The following is a 19,405-nucleotide window of genomic DNA, read 5'->3' as shown; positions in this document are numbered from 1 at the left end:
GACCTCGCACTGCCTGACATTACCTACACAAGATGCACATCATAATAGGAAAAGATGATAACATTAAAATGAAAGACTGATTGAGAGGGGGAGGGGATATGATGGAGAATGGAATTGCAGAGGGAAAGTGGTTGGGGAGGGAAATAGCATGGTGTTGATAATTATGGAAGCTTTTTTTTTTTTTTTTTTTTTTTTGGTTTTTCAAGGTAGGGTCTCACTCTAGCCCAGGCTGACCTGGAATTCAATATGGAGTCTCAGGGTGGCCTCAAACTCATGGCAATCCTACTACCTCTGCCTCCTGAGTGTTGGGATTAAAGGCGTGCACCACCACACCCAGCCTTTAAATAGATTTTGAAGTAAGGATTTTTACATTGATTCTTAAAATTTTTGAACCTCTTTTTGTGTTTTTGAATTACCATATTAAAATTTGTGAATTTGAGATTTTTGTGCATAAAGTCCTAATTCTCTATAGTGTTCATGACTTAACTAAAGTTGAAGGAGATTGAGCTGGCAAAATTAGTTTTAAATAATTTTGACATTATTATTTATGTTTCTTTCCAAAGGCACAGCAAATCCAAAAGTGACTTTTAAGCTGTCAGAAATTGTGATTGATGCTGAAGGAAGGGTGAGTATAAAGCATGGGCTGGACTCTGTCCTCTGTCTAATCAGTTTAGGAGGGCCTTTCAAATGCTGTTTGCTTTCTGGACTTGTTGAATTTGATGGACTATCTTTGGAGCATGATTTTCAGGCTCACCTGGTCTTTGCTTTCAGAACTCCTGTCTGGCTCCTCAGGTAGTAACATAGGGATATACATCCTAAGCCTTCCTAGTAGTCTTTCCTTCTTCAGTTTTATTGATTCTTCCATTCTTGGTTGGTGATTTACCTTCTGTGCTGGGAACACATCTGAGGTGCATTAAATATCCCACATTTCTCTTGTACTGTTGCTTTCTGACCACACATGCTTACAAAGTGCAGACTTTTGTTCTAGACTCTTTTCATATAGCTTTGCTGAGATAGAATTTGCATACAAGGTTAGAATTCTGTTTGCAAGGCATGAAAAAAATGAGGAAGTTGGACAGCCAGAGTCAAGTTGAGAACAGTGTCATCACGTCAGAAAGAAATAACACACACCTTAGCCATCAGCCCTGCTGCAAGCTAACCACTACGGCTTTTCCTGTTCTGGGCATTTTTTCTACATGAGTCACACACCTGTGTGGTCTAGCTTCAGCCACTGTATGTTTTCAGGGTCCATTCATTGTGCCATGTGTGGGGACATTAGTACCTCATTGCTTTTTTTGTGTGTTCTTCATATGTGTGTACAGACAGTAAGCCCAAGGCCTTGCTCATGCTACTGTTCTACCACTGAGCCCAAGCACTTCATTTATTTATTTATTTTGAGTTTTTTGAGGTAGAGTCTTGCTACAGCCCAAGCTGACCTGGACTTCACTCTGTAGGCTCAGGGTGGCCTCGAACTCAGGCAATCCTCCTACCTCTCTGCCTCTTGTATGCTGGGATTAAAGGCGTGCACCACCATGCCCAGCCTACTTCATTTATTTTTATTGCTGAATAATATTTCACTGTGTGGAACACCACATTTTTCAAATCTGTTCTTCAATAAATGGGTACTTTGGGTATTTTCACATGAGACTAGAAGTAGTAGCACATTCCTGTTTTCCTAGCGATCCCAAAGGGTGACAAGTTCAAGGCCAGCCCTGGTGTTGATAGCAAGACCGTGTCTCAAAAAAAAACACCGCCAAAAACTCCAGCCAGACATGGTGGCACACTCGAGAGGCAGAGGTTGGAGGATCAGTGTGAGTTTGAAGTCAGTCTGGGCTGCCACAGACAGGTATATAGACACTTGTATGGAATAGACACCTAGGAGAGTTGTTGGCTTGGATGACAACTCTGTTTAATCTTTTATGGAACTGCCACTGTTTTGTAAAGTACCTGTGTTATTTCATGTTCCTCCCAGCTTTGCATGTGGTCTCCATATCCTCAGTGTCACTCATACTTATTAACTGCCATGTTATTCTGTTACAGCCATCTTGGTGGTTCCAGTGCTTTGATTCACTTTTCCCTGCTGCCTAGTGCTGCTGAGCTTTGTTTCCTGGCTTTCGGACTCTTAGATGTCCCAACCCTTGGACCATGTCTTAATTTTGTTTTTTAAAGTTAGTTGAGTTTGTTAGATCTTTAAAGTAAAAAGAGTTTACTTACCCAGGTATATTTCATTCCTAGATCAAATAAATATAGTTTAGGATAAGATACAGTCACCTAGGGTCAATTACTTTTCTTAGATACTAGATCTAAACTGACTAAAAATTGATCATATAATTTGCTATGAAGGGCTCTACTAGGATAAACTCCAAGGAAGACTGTGAGAGTGTGCTGATTGCCTTGGCTAGAACCTTCTTCGGTGTAAACAGCACAGGCATAGGAAACCCACAGCTGAGGGCTGGTTCCACCGTGCACACGTGTCTGAAAAAGTATTCTGATGATGACGGGAGCAGACTGCTTTGCTAATTATTTCTTCTATAACAAAATTCCTTTTTCTTTTTTACTAGATTATTGATGTCATAGATAAAGAGCTAATTCAGCCTTTTGAGATTCTGTTTGAAGGTGTTGAATACATTGCCAGAGCCGGATGGACTCCAGAGGGAAAATAGTGCGTATGTTACATAGTCACTTCTTGACAACTAATTTAGGATCCAGAGCTTTAGAATGCCTGTATTATTGGGTTTGCCTTGCAATGGGAGCTGCCTTCACATGTGAATTTCTACTAAATTATTTTTGCACATGGACTTTTCCTGAACCAAGTGCACATGTACACTTGCAAACCTATAGGCATGAATATACTGTCTCAATAACCAGTTGTAGTCCACTGTTGTTATTTGCAGTTAAATTGTATGACTTAAAGGCTCATACAGAAATGTGAGTTTTCTTGCATGCACATGTATATTTATGGTGGCCAAAGACTACCTCAGGTGTTGTTCCTCAAGAATGTCCTTCTGCCTTTTTTTTTTTTCCTTTGGTTTTTCAAGGTGGGTCTAGTGCTGACCTAGGCTGACCTGGAATTAGCGATGTAGTCTCAGGTGATACTCCTACCTCTGCCCCCAAGTGCTGGGGCTAAAGGCGTGAACCACCACACCTGTCCTCTACCTTATTTTTTGTGGCATTGTCTCACTGAACCTGGAGCTCACCAGTTTGGCTGTACTAACAAGCCAGCAAGCCCCAGGGATCTTTCTGTCTCCACATCCCTACTGCTGGGGTGACAGGCATATGGATTTTTACATGGGTACTGGAGATCTGAACTCAAGTCTTTATATTTGCATAGCAGGCACTTTACCAACTAGACTGTCTCCCTGCCCCCCCCCTTTTTTGAGACAGGGTCTCTTATTGGCCTGGAGCTTTCTGAATGCTAAAGTGACTGGCTAGGGGCTGGGGAAATGGCTTAGTGGTTAAGGCGTTGGCCTGTGAAGTCTAAGGACCACAGTTCAATTCCCCAGGACTCACGTAAGCCAGATGCACAAGGGGGCACATGTGTTTGGAGTCCATTTACAGTGGCTAGAGGCCCTGGCATGGCCCTTCTCTCTTTCTGTCTTTCTGCCTTTTTATCTCTCTCTCTCTCTCTCAAATAAGTAAATAAATATACATTTTAAAATGTCTGGCTAGCAAGCCCCAGAAATCCTCTCATTATAGGCACATGCTACCATGCCCAGCATTTTTATGTGGGTACTAGGGATTTAACTCAAGTCCTTATGCTTACAGGGTAAGCACTTTGCCAACTGAGCTATCCCCTTAGCTCTAGGCAGAAACTCACAGGATAATTACATATACTGCGTCTAAAGAGACAACTGGAGTATTATGAGATTGACATTTGTACACACTAAATATACAAAACAGGGTTTTTTTGTTGTTTGTTTTTTTGTTTGATTGGTTTTTCAAGGTAGGGTCTCACTCTAGCCAGGCTAACCTGGAATTCACTCTGTAGTTCCAGGCTGCCCTTGAACTCACAGCAGTCTTCCTACCTCTGCTTCTGAATGGCTGGGATTAAAGGTGTACTCCACCATTCCCAGCTAGAGAAAACAGTTTTGTTTTTTCTTTTTTTAAAAATTTTTATTAGCATTTTCTATGATTATAAAAAAATATCCCATAGTAATTCCCTCCCTCCCCCCCAAACTTTCCCCTTTGAAATTCCATTCTCCATCATATTACCTCCCCATCACAATCATTGTACTTACATATATACAATATATGTAATATATTACATATTACATATATTACAATATATACAATATTAAGTACCCTCCTCCCTTCCTTTCTCTTCCCTTTATGTCTCCTTTTTAACTTACTGGCCTCTGCTACTAAGTATTTTCATTCTCACGCAGAAGCCCAATCATCTGTAGCTAGATCCACATATGAGAGAGAACATGTGGCGCTTGGCTTTCTGGGCCTGGGTTACCTCACTTAGTATAATCCTTTCTAGGTCCATCCATTTTTCTGCAAATTTCATAACTTCATTTTTCTTTACCGCTGAGTAGAACTCCATTGTATAAATGAGCCACATCTTCATTATCCACTCATCAGTTGAGGGACACCTAGGCTGGTTCCATTTCCCAGCTATTCTAAATTGAGCAGCAATAAACATGGTTGAGCACGTACTTCTAAGGAAATGAGATGATTCCTTCGGATATATGCCTAGGAGTGCTATAGCTGGGTCATATGGTAGATCAATCTCTAGCCGTTTTAGGCACCTCCACATTGATTTCCACAATGGCTGGACCAGATTGTATTCCCACCAGCAGTGTAGAAGGGTTCCTCTTTTTCCACATCCCCACCAACATTTATGATCATTTGTTTTCATGATGGTGGCCAATCTAACAGGAGTGAGATGGAATCTCAATGTAGTTTTAATCTGAATTTCCCTGATGGCTAGTGACGTAGAACTTTTTTAGATGCTTATATGCTTATATGCCATGCGTATTTCTTCCTTTGAGAACTCTCTATTTAGCTCCATAGCCCATTTTTTGATTGGCTTGTTTGATTCCTGAGAAAACAGTTTTAAAGACCCATTCTGACTTTGGAGTACAGGTGCTACCAAGCCTGCCCAGCATTTATGTAAGGGCCAGAGATCTGAATTCAGGTCCTCATGCTCACACAGCAAACACATAAACTGCCATCTTCTCAGTCCACACTTAACTTTTTTTTTTTTTTTTTTGCTTTTCATGGTAGAGTTTTGCTCTAGCTTAGGCTGACCTGGAATTCACTGTGTAATCTCAGGCTGGCCTCGAACTCATGGTGATCCTTCTACCTCTGCCTCCCAAATGCTGGAATTAAAGGTGTGCATCACCACACCCGGAAACACACTTAACTTTTTTTAACTATTGCATGTGTATACGTGAATGTGGGTGTGCCATGAGGGCCATAGCACACATGTGGAGGTCAGAGGACAACCTCAGGTGCTAGACCTTGTCTTTCTCACCTTCCACCTTGTTTGAAGCAAATTCTCTTGTTCTAGTCCTACTTATGCTAGGTGACAAGCTTCCAGGCATTCTTGTTTCTGCCTCTCACTTTGCCATAGGCACACTGGGATTTTAGATGCACTACTGTTTTTGGCTTTATGTGGGTTCTGGGTTTCCAAACTTCGGTGACTTCATGCTACTGAGCCATCTTATGCCCACTAACTTGTTTTTTAAAGGCGGGGGCGCTGCTGGAGAGATGGCTTAGTGGTTAAGACACTTGCTTGTGAAGCTTACAGACCCATGTTCAACTCTCCAGGTCCCATGTAAGGCAGACACACAAGGTGACACAAGCACGCAAGGATGCCTTGGTACACCAATTCTCTCTTTCTCCCTCTCATAAAAAATTATATATATAATTTATTTATTTGAGAGACAATGAGTGTTCCAGGGCATGTAGCCACTGCAAATGAACTCCAGACACATGTACCACTTTGAGTATCTGGCTTTATGTGGGTACTGGGGAATTAAACCTGGATTGTTAAGCTTTGCAGGCAAATGCCTTAACTGCTGAGCCATCTCTTCAGCCCCTCCATTAAATTATTATTTTTTGCAAGGAAGGGTCTCAACTCTCTTTTTTTTATTTAAAAAAAAAACATTTAATTTATTTACTTGAGAAAGAGAGAATGGGCACACCAGGGCCTCTAGCCATGCAGACAAACTCCAGATGCATGTGCCACCTAGTGCATCTGGCTTGCGTGGGTCCTGGGGAATCAAACCTGGGTCCTTTGGCTTCACAGGGAAGCACTTTAACTGCTAAGCCATCTCTCCAGTCCCCCCTTTTTTTTTTTAAATGAGAGGGAATTGGTGCATCAATGTCTCCAGCCAATGCAATCAAACTCCAGGTGTGTGCACCACCTTGTGCACATGTAGGACCTTGCGTGCTTGCATCACTTTGTGTGTCTGGCTTATGTGGTTCCTGGAGAGTCAAACATGAGTTCCTAGGCTTCTAGCACCTCAAAAATGTTGAAGCAGGACAATCACTGCAGACTGGAAGCCAGTCTGGCTACATAGTTCTAGGACTGCCCAGACTACATAGTGAGACCCTGTCTCAAAAAAAAAAAAAAGAGAAGTGAGGCAAGGGAGGGATAAAAAAGAGAAAGAAGTGGCTAGAAAGATGGCTTAGCGGTTAAGGCGTTTGCCTGCAAAGCCAAAGAATCCCTGTTTGACTCTCTAGTACCAACATAAGCCTGATGTACACGGTGACACATGCATCTGGAGTTCGTTTGCAGTGGCTGGAGGCCCTGGCATGTCCATTCTCTCTCTCTCTGTAAATAAATAAATAAATAAAATATATTTTAAAAAACGAAAGAAAGCCAGGCATGGCAGTGCACGCCTTTAATCCCAGCACTCAGGAGGCAGAGGTAGGAGGATCGCTGTGAGTTCAAGGCCACCCTGAAACTATATGGTGAATTACAGGTCAGCCTGGGCCAGAGTGAGACCCTACCCTGAGAACCCCCCCAAAAAGAGAGAATATTGTAGAATAGAGCTGGGCTTTGTGGCATATGCCTTTAATCCCAGCACTTGGGAGGTAGAGGCAGGAAGATTAGGGTTTCAAGGCCAGTCTCAGGTACTTAATGAGTTTGAGGTCAACTTGTGCTACATCAGACCTTGCCTCATAAGGGTATTTTTAATAAGGAATTAGCATATGCTACAGCTTCTCTTTCATTGTAATTATAGAAATTGATAGGTGCCAAAGGAAAGAATAGAGGATTGTTGAATTTCTGAGAGCTTTCTTGATTCTGCTTTTTCTCCTTATTTGTTTAAATAGTGCCTGGTCCATCCTCCTAGATCGTTCCCAAACTCACCTACAGATAGTGTTGATTTCCCCTGAATTATTTATCCCAGTGGAAGATGATGCTATGGAGAGACAGAGACTCATCGAGTCTGTGCCTGACTCTGTGACACCACTGATTATCTACGAAGAAACCACAGACATCTGGATAAATGTATGCACTTTTCATCTCCTGACCTTGGCTTTGATGTTCTCAGGAAGTTAAGGAAAATGAAGTTTGTAGCAAGCTATAAAAACGCATTTTTCATAAATTCAAAGAACTGTGAATGTTGGTCCCTGCATTTGCTGGGTATCAGTAGACAGTCTCATCTCCAGCCTCTTCTTGCTTCTGAGAGGACCTTCAAGAGTTGTGTCTAGAAAGAACTCTCTTAAGTTGGCAAGCTATATCAAAATATACTTACTTATAATTGCATTTTGAATTTTCCATTTTAACATAAAAACTAAACTAGATGTAAAATAAAGCCAGCTCTCTCCCTAGCTGAGTATAAGCTTCCTGTGATTCACCTAAAACAGATGAACATCTGTTTTCCTTCTCCTGCTAGAATATTTCTCTCTGGCAAACAAAAGTAAAAAAATGTTGTTCTTTATTGTTTCTGTAATAAGATTTATGTCATTAAATAAACCTTGTGCCATGTTTCAAAGATTACAGAGATGGCAAGAAAAAGCTTTGGGCCATATTGTTCTCTCTCTCTCTCTCTCTCTCTCTCTCTCTCTCTCTCTTTTTTTTCCATTTGCAAACATTTCTTAGTGAATAAAGTCTTTGACTAAAGTTAAATAAATCTGAAAGGCACAGGCAAAACTTATTATTGTAAATCTACCATATCCTAGCAATTCCTGTTACTTGCATTTCAGAGAATGCTTACCAAGTGATCCTTCTTCTCTAGCTTAATTGAATTGATTATATAATGTTTTCATTAACATATATAGTAAATTAAGCTGTTCGTTTTTACAGATTCACGACATCTTTCATGTCTTTCCTCAAACTCATGAAGATGAAATTGAGTTTATTTTTGCCTCTGAATGCAAAACAGGTTTCCGTCATTTGTATAAGATCACAACCATTTTGAAGGAGAGCAAATACAAGAGATCCAGTGGTGGGCTGCCAGCCCCAAGTAAGAATCCTTTTTATTGTTACTGTGTGATGGATGCTAAGGACAGAAGGCTGTGATGACCTGCACGTATTCTTTGTCAGCTTGTTTCACTGAACTTAGTACAGATGTTAAACCAGAGTACAAATATGCATTGCAAAATGAAACAACTCTTTATTGTCAGAGATGACTAATACTGAATAATAATCTCTCTCCAGGTCGTAACCAAGCCAAACCCTGCTTAGCTTCTGAGATTAGACGAGATCTGGCCCATTTAGGGTAGTATAGCCATAGATAATAGTATAATCTCTAGTGGGAGTTTTTCTTAAACTTTTGTCCTGTTTTTAGTTTGTTTAAAATAAGCCCATTTTACTTTTGTACTTTTAAAAGCTATTTTGAAATGTTTTATATGGCTGGGGATTTGGCTCAATGGTAGAAACTTAGCAAACATAAGGCCCTGTACTGCAAAAAGATATGGTGGCACATGCCTGTAATCACAGCACTCGGGTGGCACAGGTAGAAGAATCACTGTGGAGTTCAAGGCCACCTGAGACTACAGAGTGAATTCCAGGTCAGCCTGGGCTAGATCAAGACCCTACCTCAAAATAACAAAAGAACGAAAAGAAAAGAAAGAAAGATCCAAAAATAGAAACATATAAATGGTGTGTGTGTGTGCATGCCATGGACACGTGGAGATCAGAGGAGGTCTGTGCTCCACCTCTTTGAGCGGTCTCTTGCCACTACAAACAACCTTTCAGACACAAACGTCAGACTAGCTGGCCCTCAAGTTTAAATTCTCTTGGGTCCACTTCCCATTACCAGAGTGGCATTGGGATCACAGATGCATGTACTACTTTACATCGAGCTTTATGTGGGTGCTAGGCAGGCTTTGTAAGTATCTTTAACAGCTGAGCCATCTCCCCAGCCCCTAAATAATTTTTTTAAATATTGTATTTATTTATTTGAGAGAGAGAGAGAGAATGGGTACTGCAGGGCCTCTAACTATTGCAAACAAACTCCAGATGCATGAGCCAACTTGTGCATCTGGCTTTATGTGCGTACTGGGGAATCAAGCCTGGGTCCTTTGGCTTTGCTGGTAAGTGCTTTCTTTCTAACCCATGTCTCCCATCCCCTAAGTTAATTTTCAATTTATTTATTTATTTGTTCATTTTTCCAAGTGGAGAGAGACAGAAAGAGCCCTCCAGGGCCTCTAGAGGCCACAAACGGGCTCCAGATATATGTGCCACTTTGTGTTTCTGGCTTTACATGACTACTGGGGAATTGAACTTGGGTCATTAGGCTTTGCAGGAAAGCAACTTAATCACTAAGCTGTCTCTCTAGCCTTCATTAGCTTTTTTTTAATTGATAGTTTACATAATTATAGATAGTAAACCATGATAATTCCCCCCTTTCTTTCCCCTTTACAACTCTACTCCATATTATCCCCTCCCCCTTTCAATGTCTCTTTTTATTTTGATGTCATCATTTTTTTCTTCCTGTTATGAGGGTCTTGTATAGGTAGTGCCAGACATTGTGAGGTCATAGATATCCAGGCCATTTTGTGGCTGGAAGAGTGCATTATAAGAAGTTCTACCCTATTTTGGCTCTTACATTCTTTCCTCCACCTCTTCTGCAATGGACTCTGAGCCTTGAAGATGTGCTAGAGATGTTTCAGTGCTGACCCCACCTCTGTCACTTCTCAGCACTATGGTGCCTTTTGAGTCATCCCAGAGGTCACCGCCACCTGAAAAGAGAAGCTTCTCTAACAAAAAGTGAGAGTAGCCAGGTGTGGTGGCACACGCCTTTAATCCTACCACTCGGGAGGCAGAGGTAGGAGGATTGCTGTGAGTTTGAGGCCACCCTGAGACTACATAGTGAAGTCCAGGTCAGCTTGGGCTAGAGCGAGACCCTACCTCAAAAAAAAAGAAGAAGAAGAAGAAGAAAAAAGGTGGTGAGAGTAGCATTAATATATGGGTATGAACATTAAGAGAAGTGCTTTCCAGGTAGTTTGGTGAGCATAATATGTACATTTAGCCAGACACTAGCTCTCATTACACCCCTAAGGCTCATGGCCTCCCCATCATAGGTTTTCACTACCAGGCATGTAATCCCTGCTGTGGAGCAGGCCTACAGTCCAATTAGAGAGCGATTGGTTTCCCCCATAACAGACATGCCACTCTTGTACCCACTGGCACATTTGGCCTGGCTGGCCAAACATAAGGCTTGCAGTGTCCACTGTTGTTTATCTCCACTGATGACTTCTCTCTGTCTCATAGAGGTGCATGCAGCATAGTTTTTTTCCAGCTTTCTGTCAGCTGGTCTACAGGGAGGAGGTTGTCAGCTCAGCTCCAGCAAGATTTCTCAGTGGCCTTGTAGCCCAAGCATGTGGAGTCTTCAGCAATAGGGTCTTATGGTCTATTCCTGGTGGGAAACCAAGAGCCTTGGCAATGGCCTGTAATGTCTTGGGTGCATCAGGGACCTCCCTGGCCAACAACTCACTGGAAGGTATCCTGTCACTGGCACTGAAATTTTTCTAGTAACCTAGTAATTTTTCTAGAAACCTACAGCTTCTGGGTTCACCGTTGTACAAAAAAATTACTTTTCCATAGGACTTATTCATACTCTCTTCAATTTTTATTATCCTTCCCCCAGCCTTCTTTTGCTCACTCTTCCCCTGACCTCACTTAGGTCTTTTCACCCCCAGTAATCTGTTCTTCTACTTACATGTATCCAATACCATCCCATTAAGTCTTTTCCTCCCTTCCTTATTGCCCTTTTCTAGCTTACTGACCTCTGCTACCAAGTTTTATTCCAACTCACATACAAGTGCAAACATTTGTAGGTAGGATCCACATGTGAGAGAGAACATGTGATGCTTGGCTTTCTGGGCCTGGGTTACCTCACTAAGTATAATCCTTTCCAGGTCCATCCATTTCCCTGCAAGTTTCATAATTTCACTTTACCACTAAATAGAACTCATGTACCACATCTTCATTATCCGCTCATCAGTTGAGGGATGTCTAGGCTGGTTCCATTTCTTAGCTATTGTGAATAGAGCAGCAGTAAGCATGGATGTGCAGATATCTCTAAGGTAGTGAGACGAGTCCTTAGGATATATGCCCAAAAGTAGTGTAGCTGGGTCATGTGGTAGATGTATTTTTAGCTGTATCAGGAACCTCTGCACTGATTTCTGCAGTGGCTGTGCCAGACCGCATTCCCACCACAGTGTCGAAGCTCTGGGCTGGCCAGGCAGGCAGGCGTGTAGATTGGGGCTTTCAGTGCCTCAGCGGGATTCTGGCCAGTTCCCTGTTTGCTAGATCTGAGTCTCACCTGCTGTGGTTGTGGTTGATAATTCCTTATACACCTTCACTTTTTGGTAGAAAAGTGTTTTTTTGCTGTTTTTCTTTTCTTTCTTTTTTTTGTTTTTGTTTTTGTTTTTTAAAGTAGGGTCTCACTCTAGCCCAGGCTGACCTGGAATTCACCATGGAGTCTCAGGGTGGCCTTGAACTTGCAGCAGTCCTTCTATCTCTGCCTCCCAAGTGCTGGGACTAAAGGTGTGCGCCACAATGTCTGGCTATTTTTCTTCTTATCCCCCCCCCCCCCAAGCTGCTTTGGTGCAGCTATTATGCCACCATCTTACCTGGAAGCCTTATTAGTTTTTATTCACAAGACATTTCTTGCATTTTTTATATTACTTACTTACTTTCTTTCTTTCTTTCTTTCTTTCTTTCTTTCTTTCTTTCTTTCTTTCTTTCTTTCTTTCTTTCAACAAAGAGAGGGAATGGGTGCATGACCTCCTACCACTGCAAACAAACTCCAGGTGCATGCACTGTGTTGTACCTCTGGCTTTATGTGCATTCTGGGGAATTGTACCAGGACCACCAGACTTTGCAAGACAGTGCCTTTAACTACTAAGCCATCTCTCTCTTGATTCAGTGTCCAGAAATGCAGGTGCCTTTGAGTTATTTTCCAGCTTTGCCATAAGAACGCATTTTGCTGTTATTATGTAATCTGCATGGGTTATTATATCCATAGTATTGTGAAAACTCATAATTTGGATTTTTTTCAACTGTAGTTTCTGGTGAAGTGAACTTACATTTTAGAATACACAACTCAGCTGATTCAGTACTTCACGTTATACAACTGCCTCCTGTCTTACTCAAAGACTTTCATCAACCCATACCTAACTTTGATTTTTTTTTTTTAATTACAGCTTTTAGCAAAGACAGTGTAGAAAACTATTCTGCACTATTTCATCTGCTCTTAGTTTGGTATAAAGTACTAAATTACCGTTCTCTATCTTTAGGTGATTTCATGTGTCCTGTCAAAGAGGAGATAGCACTTACCAGTGGTGAATGGGAAGTTCTTGGCCGTCATGGATCCAATGTATGTCATTTTATTCTCTGATTTCTTTGAACAGCCCTGTGCATATGCAGTATAAAAACCAGGATTGCCACTTCACATGATCCCAGCATTTTGAATAAGGAACTTGTATTTTTGTTTTTTCTTTCTTTCTTTTTTGACGTAGAGTCTCACTCTAGCTCAGGCTGACCTGGAATTCACTCTGTAGTCTCAGGGTGGCCTTGAACTCATGGCGATCCTCCTACCTCTGCCTCCCAAGTGATGGGATTAAAAGCGTGCGCTACCATACCCGGTTTGGAACTTGTATTTTTAAGGGCTAGCAAAAGTTGTCAGAATGTAGCTTGAAGATCATTTTAAAGTCTACTGTACACTACTGTTGTTCTTACATCAGAAATCATACTCTTCTTGAGTAGTGTTATCTCATAATTCTAAGCCTACAGAGAGGGATCGACATTTATAATGAACTTCATTTGCTAGGGAACAGGAAGGAAGTCTATTCCAGTTCTCAGCTTGTGCCTTTCTACAAGTCAGAGATGTTTGTTTGTTGGCTTGCTTGTTTTGTTTTTTGGTCAGTACTGGGGATTGAACCTAGGGCCTTGAAACACTGTGTAAGTGCTCTACCAGTGAACTTTTTTGTATGTCCCCAACCTTGTTTTGTAGTTTCATATTGGAATAGTCTTTTTTGCCAAGTTGTCCAGAGTATCCTTGAACTTGCCTTGTGTCATAAGCTGGCCTGGAATTTCCATTCCTTCTGCCTCAGGCTCCCAAGATAATTTTTTTTTTCTTTTGCTTCATTAGTGCCTTCCATTTGTCCCAACTTCCATTTAATTTCATCAGCTCTGTCCATACTACATTCTGTCTGTGCATGGCTCTTAACAGTTGATGAGCACATGCTGCCAGGATTTAGTGATAGTCCACATGTGATTCCTTATGATACATGGCTGGAAGGATTACATGTACTAGCTACCGTAGAGCTCGCTCTTGTTTTTTATTTAAAAGCTAGAATATTATATGTAATCTTTAATTCTAGGAACCTCACTTTGCCTTCTGGTTATCCAAATATATTAACATAACACCCCAAATTGTATGTGAGCAGACAAAACCTTGTTTGGGCAACCTAAATGAACTAAATGACCCCATTGTTTGCCTCTGTGAGTGTCATCTCCTCATAGGCACCTACAACTGGTACATGCTTATTCTTATAATGTGTTTGTTTTTTGCGTTCATTCTTCCTCTCCTATTTTCCCTCTATCTTTGCTTTGTTTAATTTATGCTTTCTCTTCCTCTGCTTTTACCAGTCACCTTGTTCCATTCAAAGATTTCTAATGGCAATGGTAGGTAGAGCTTTGAGGATTAGCTCCCATGCCATGGACAGCTGACGGCAATGTTCAACACGTGGTTCTGGACCACGTACAGCACCACCACCTTGGAACTTGTCCAGATGCAGATTTAGGCCCATTCCAAGCCCCTGAATTAGGGTGGGGCCTGTTAGTCACCAGTTCCTCTAGAACTGTCATCCTGGTGAACACAGGAGCTGTATGAAACAAAGAAAAGAACTCATATAAATGGGGCTGAGGAAACAGTTTTGAAAGGCCTGACTCCCAGCTGCTGTGGGAGCAGAACTAGTCCTAACATTTGGAGCGATTAACCCCCCTATATGTGGTCATTATTGAATATTTGTTTCCTGTAGCAACTATGTTAATTTAGGTATTTATGCATTTTAAAAAGATTATCTTAGTGGGGCGTGGTGGCACACGCCTTTAATCCCAGCACTCGGGAGGCAGAGGTAGGAGGATTGCCATGAGTCCAAGGCCACCCTGAGACTAGAGTGAATTTCAGGTCAGCCTGGGCCAGAGTGAGAACCTACCTTGAAAAACTAAAAAAAAAAAAAAAAAAAAAAAATTTAAGGTTATCTTTTATCTTCAGTATATAAAAAATTGTGAATTTTGCTTTCTCAAGTTTAGCTAAAAGATCTAAGAAAGTACTGTCTATATGGACTGAGTAATGTATACAATATTAAAATCAATCTTAAGTATGCATGGATAATTGAACTAAGCTGTTGTGAATAGCTGTTATATTGGGGCTGGGGAGATGTCTCAGTGTATAAAGCACTTGCCATGTATGTGAGAGGACCAGAATTTGGACCCCCAGGCGTGACATAAATGCTCGGTGGGTGTGGGTGTGGGTATGGATGTGGTAGCCTGCCTGTAATCCCAGTGCATGAGAGGTGTTAATTCAGGTAGAGATTCTGCCTGGTAAGTAAAGTGGAGAGCACCTGACATCAGCTTCGCTTCCACATGTATACCCCATACACGTATGACAAAACAGTTATTTTAAGGAAGTGATTTTTTTGTTTTGTTGGGGTTTTTTTTGTTTTGTTGTTTTTTTTTTTTGTTTTTTCAAGGTAGGGTCTCACTCTAGTCCAGGCTGACCTGGAACTTACTATGTGGTCTCAGGGTGGCCTTGAACTCACGGCGATCACCTACCTCTGCCTCCCTAGTGCTGGGATTAAAGGTGTGTGCCAGCACACCGGCTTTTGTTTTGTTTTTTGAGGTAGGGTATCTCTCTAGCTCAGGCTGACCTGGAATTCACTATGTAGTCTCAGGGTGGCCTTGAACTCATAGCAATCCTCCTACCTCATCCTCCCAAGTGCTGGGTTTAAAAGCATGTGCCTTCATGCCTGGTTTTGTATTTTGAGTAAAATACATATTCTGACCAGTTAACAATAGTATATAAGTCAGGATATCTTCTTTTTTTTTAAATTATTTATTTATTTATTTGAGAGCGACAGACACAGAAAGAAAGACAGATAGAGGGAGAGAGAGAGAATGGGCGCGCCAGGGCTTCCAGCCTCTGCAGACGAACTCCAATGCTAAGCCATCTCTCCAGCCCCAGGATATCTTCTTGCTTCAGGACATGTTCTGTTTTTAGCCACAAGCAAAACCATCTCAAAGTGATTAGCTTTGGTAGCAAAATGAAAACAAAAGAAACCCAAGTCAAACGACTCAGATGACGCTGAACAAGCAGGGGGTTGGTTGCCGATCATTGGCCTTGTGGGTCATGCTAGGTCTGATTTTGTTGTTATTTTGGCAGATCCAGGTTGATGAAGTTAGAAAGCTGGTATATTTTGAAGGCACCAAAGACTCCCCTTTAGAGCATCACCTGTATGTGGTCAGTTACACAAGTCCTGGAGAGGTGACAAGGCTGACTGACCGTGGCTACTCCCACTCTTGCTGCATCAGCAGGGTATGGTCTCTGTTTGTAATGGGTTTCCTATCATGGCTTTTGTTTTTTTCAAGCAGAAGAGAAACAGAAAGTGTGGGTGTGCCAGGGCCTCCAGTCACTATAAACTTTAGATGCATATGCCACTTTGTCCATCTGGCTTTACGTAGGTACTGGGGAATCTAACCCATGTCATTAGACTTTGGCAACAAATAAATGCCTTAACTGCTAAGCCGTATCTCCTGCCCTTTCCTGTTATTTAAAAGCCCTCTGTTCCTCTAATACTCATTTTGAACGATGTGAGAATTGGTGAGATTGGGTTGGAGAAGCCTCATTCTCTCAGAAGAGTTTAAAATGCTTAGCCCAACTTCAGTGTTGTGTATTTACGTGAGTCTGACTCTTATACTCTTGCCACAGCATTAGTGCAGGTGGAACAGTAGATAACCTTTTTATTTCACTCTGTGGAAAAGCATAACTGTTTCCTTTTTCTGTAGCATTGTGACTTCTTTATAAGTAAGTATAGTAACCAGAAGAATCCACATTGTGTGTCCCTTTTCAAACTGTCAAGTCCTGAAGATGACTCAGCCTGCAAAACAAAGGAATTTTGGGCTACTATTTTGGATTCAGCAGGTAATCCTTTTCTCTGGACATCACCTTGACTAGGATTAGTATTTCAGCACACGGCACCCATGTGCTATGTCCTGTCTCCTTGACAGTTTTCCTATTTCTCAACCTGTTTGTTCCTGAGCCGCTGAGCTTCTGGTTGAATCATTCCTGGTCTGTCAGCTACTAAATAAAATAAGTTACCTCTCATCCAGGTGGGAGCAGGGCTGTGGAAGGCTTGTTGAAAGAAGATGAAATAGTGTATTCTGAACTACAGCTCTAGGGAATAACCAACTTCCTGAAAGTTTTTGAAGTACTTGAAGCAACTATCTTCTTTTAACAAAACAGCATGCGTGCTCTGTATGGAAGTGAGTGGCAGAATGGCATTACAGAGTCTCTCTCCCAACCCCTCTCCTCTTTTCTCTCTCTCCCTCTCTTTCATTGTTTTAAAATATTTATTTATTTTTCTGGACATGGTGGCTCACGCCTTTAATCCCAGCACTTGGGAGGCTGAGTTAGAAGGATAGCTTGAGTTCCAGGTCAGCCTGTGCTAGAGTGAGAACCTATCTTGAAAAAAACAAAACAAAACAAAAAATGTTTATTTGCATGCAAAGTGGATGGGTGCACTTTGTGTATCTGGCTTTGCAGGCAAGTGCTTTAACCACTGAGCAATTTCTCCAGCTTTTTTTTTTTTTTTTTTTTTTTTTAACCCAAAGTAGAGTCTCAGTCTAGTTAAGGCTGACTTGGAACTCACTCTGAAGTCCCAGACTGGCCTCCAACTCACAGTAATCCTTCTATCTCAGTCTCCTGAGTGCAGGGATTTTAAAGGTGTGTACAAACAAGCCCAGCTTCTCTCATTTTTATTGGTATGTTTTGGTTTTCCTTTTTTAAGGCAGGGTCTAACTCTAGCCCAGGCTGACCTGGAATTCAGTATGTAGTCCCAATTTGGCCTTGAACTCATGAAGATCCTCCTCACTCTGTAATTAAAGGTGTGCACCACTACACCCATTAGATTTTCAAAGATCAAATTCCTGCTTAATTTACTGCTTACCTCACCTGATAGAGGGATTTTAGTTACTTGTGGAGGTGGAGTCTTCACGGATATTTTGTTGCTTGCTTTCAGGCTGGATGGCCCCCTAAGAGCTTTTTATATAGCCTCTGTTACTTCTTCACAGGTCCTCTTCCGGACTACACCCCTCCAGAAATATTCTCCTTTGAAAGTACTACTGGATTTACATTGTATGGAATGCTCTACAAGCCTCATGATCTGCAGCCTGGAAAGAAATACCCCACTGTGCTGTTCATATATGGTGGTCCTCAGGTGAGTATATAAACTCAGGCAAACATGCATACAAATATTTTAGGTGGGTTTTGTTAATGTTTAGTCGTTTGTTTAAGATAAAAATTTGAAACCTTGGGCTGGAGAGATGGCTTAGCGGTTAAGCCCTTGCCTGTGAAGCCTAAGGACCCCGGTTCGAGGCTCGGTTCCCCAGGTTCCACGTTAGCCAGATGCACAAGGGGGTGCACGCATCTGGAGTTGGTTTGCAGAGGCTGGAAGCCCTGGCGCGCCCATTCTCTCTCTCTCCCTCTATCTGTCTTTCTCTCTGTGTCTGTCGCTCTCAAATAAATAAATAAATAAATAAAAATTTGAAACCTGGGCACAATTGTACACATCTGTAATCCCAACACTTAGGAGGCAGAATGATCACTGCAAGGTCAAGACCATCCAGGTTAGGTAGTGATGCCCTGACTCAAAAACAAGAGAACTTCCACAGTGTTAAGCTTATAGTATTGCCTATTCCAGGCTTTAGTTCCAGTTATCTAGTTTAGGAATTCAGAAGCTAAGTTTATATGGCTTATCTTACCTAAATCAGTGTCCTTTTCTTACTGTCCAGTGAGGGCTATAGATGTTGGCGGGAGTGGACTATGCATATCACAGAGAGCAACTTGTTGGGAAATTAGATGATGACATTTTTTTGGCAAATACAAAGAATCTTGTATTTTCAGAAAGCCTTGGTAGCCTAATGAATTGCCACCCCTTCATTGCATGGCTATATTTTTCAAGCACAATAGAATACTTTTATAGCTGATAAAGGAAACTACTGTGCTACTCCTTAAAACTGTAAAACCTTATTCTTTTTCTGGATTAAATATTAGCATTTGAATGTTAAATAAATGCTATTGACTAATAAAGTATTTTGGACAGGTAACTTGATTGTTAATCTTTTTTTATTTTGAGGTAGAGTCTCACTCTAGTACAGGCTGAATTCACTGTGTAGTCTCAGGGTGGCCTCGAACTCTTGACAGTCCTCCTACCTCTACCTCCCGAGTGCTGGGATTAACGACTGGCCTATTAATCTTTTTAAATGTTTACTCTTAACCTTGAAGTTTGATCCCCAGCTCCACAAAAATAAATGAAATTTACCAAATAGACCAGGCATGATGGGTCATGCCTTTAATCCCAATACTTGACAGGCTAAGGTAGGAGGATCATTTGAGTTTGAGGCTAGCTACAGAGTGAATGAATAAATAAATATATACATATACACACATAAATAAAAATAATTCACTTTTGATTATATATTTTACATTAAAGTCTCAATGTTTTTTAACATACCCTGTTATTTGCTATCTGGGAAAGTGTCTATAAATACCAAATTGTACAACAAAAAGTAAACCTAAAATAACTATAACACAGGGTTAGCACTCAGTGCATGAGGGGAAGTGATATAATTTAAACTTGTTTTTTGTTGTTAACTTTTCCTTATTTTAAAATATTTTTATGTATAAGAAAAAGCTGATTGGCATACCAGGGCTCT

General features: G+C 41.3%; 1 protein-coding gene across 2 annotated transcripts in view; it reads left to right on the top strand.

Annotated features, from left to right (window-relative positions):
• Dpp8 (dipeptidyl peptidase 8) overlaps window positions 1-19,405 on the top strand; it is a 75,183-nt gene that overhangs the window by 37,849 nt on the left and 17,929 nt on the right. For both annotated transcript variants that reach the window (XM_045160213.1, XR_006639302.1), the window contains exons 9-16: window positions 564-625; window positions 2,562-2,662; window positions 7,288-7,465; window positions 8,264-8,423; window positions 12,706-12,785; window positions 15,855-16,007; window positions 16,478-16,613; window positions 17,762-17,907. In XM_045160213.1, coding sequence (XP_045016148.1) covers window positions 564-625; window positions 2,562-2,662; window positions 7,288-7,465; window positions 8,264-8,423; window positions 12,706-12,785; window positions 15,855-16,007; window positions 16,478-16,613; window positions 17,762-17,907 — 1,016 coding nt within the window. The remainder of the gene's footprint in view (window positions 1-563; window positions 626-2,561; window positions 2,663-7,287; window positions 7,466-8,263; window positions 8,424-12,705; window positions 12,786-15,854; window positions 16,008-16,477; window positions 16,614-17,761; window positions 17,908-19,405) is intronic.

The sequence above is a fragment of the Jaculus jaculus genome, chromosome 10 (genome assembly GCF_020740685.1).
Source record: "Jaculus jaculus isolate mJacJac1 chromosome 10, mJacJac1.mat.Y.cur, whole genome shotgun sequence".
NCBI lineage: Eukaryota > Metazoa > Chordata > Mammalia > Rodentia > Dipodidae > Jaculus > Jaculus jaculus.
This window is presented reverse-complemented; position numbering and strand designations above follow the sequence as displayed.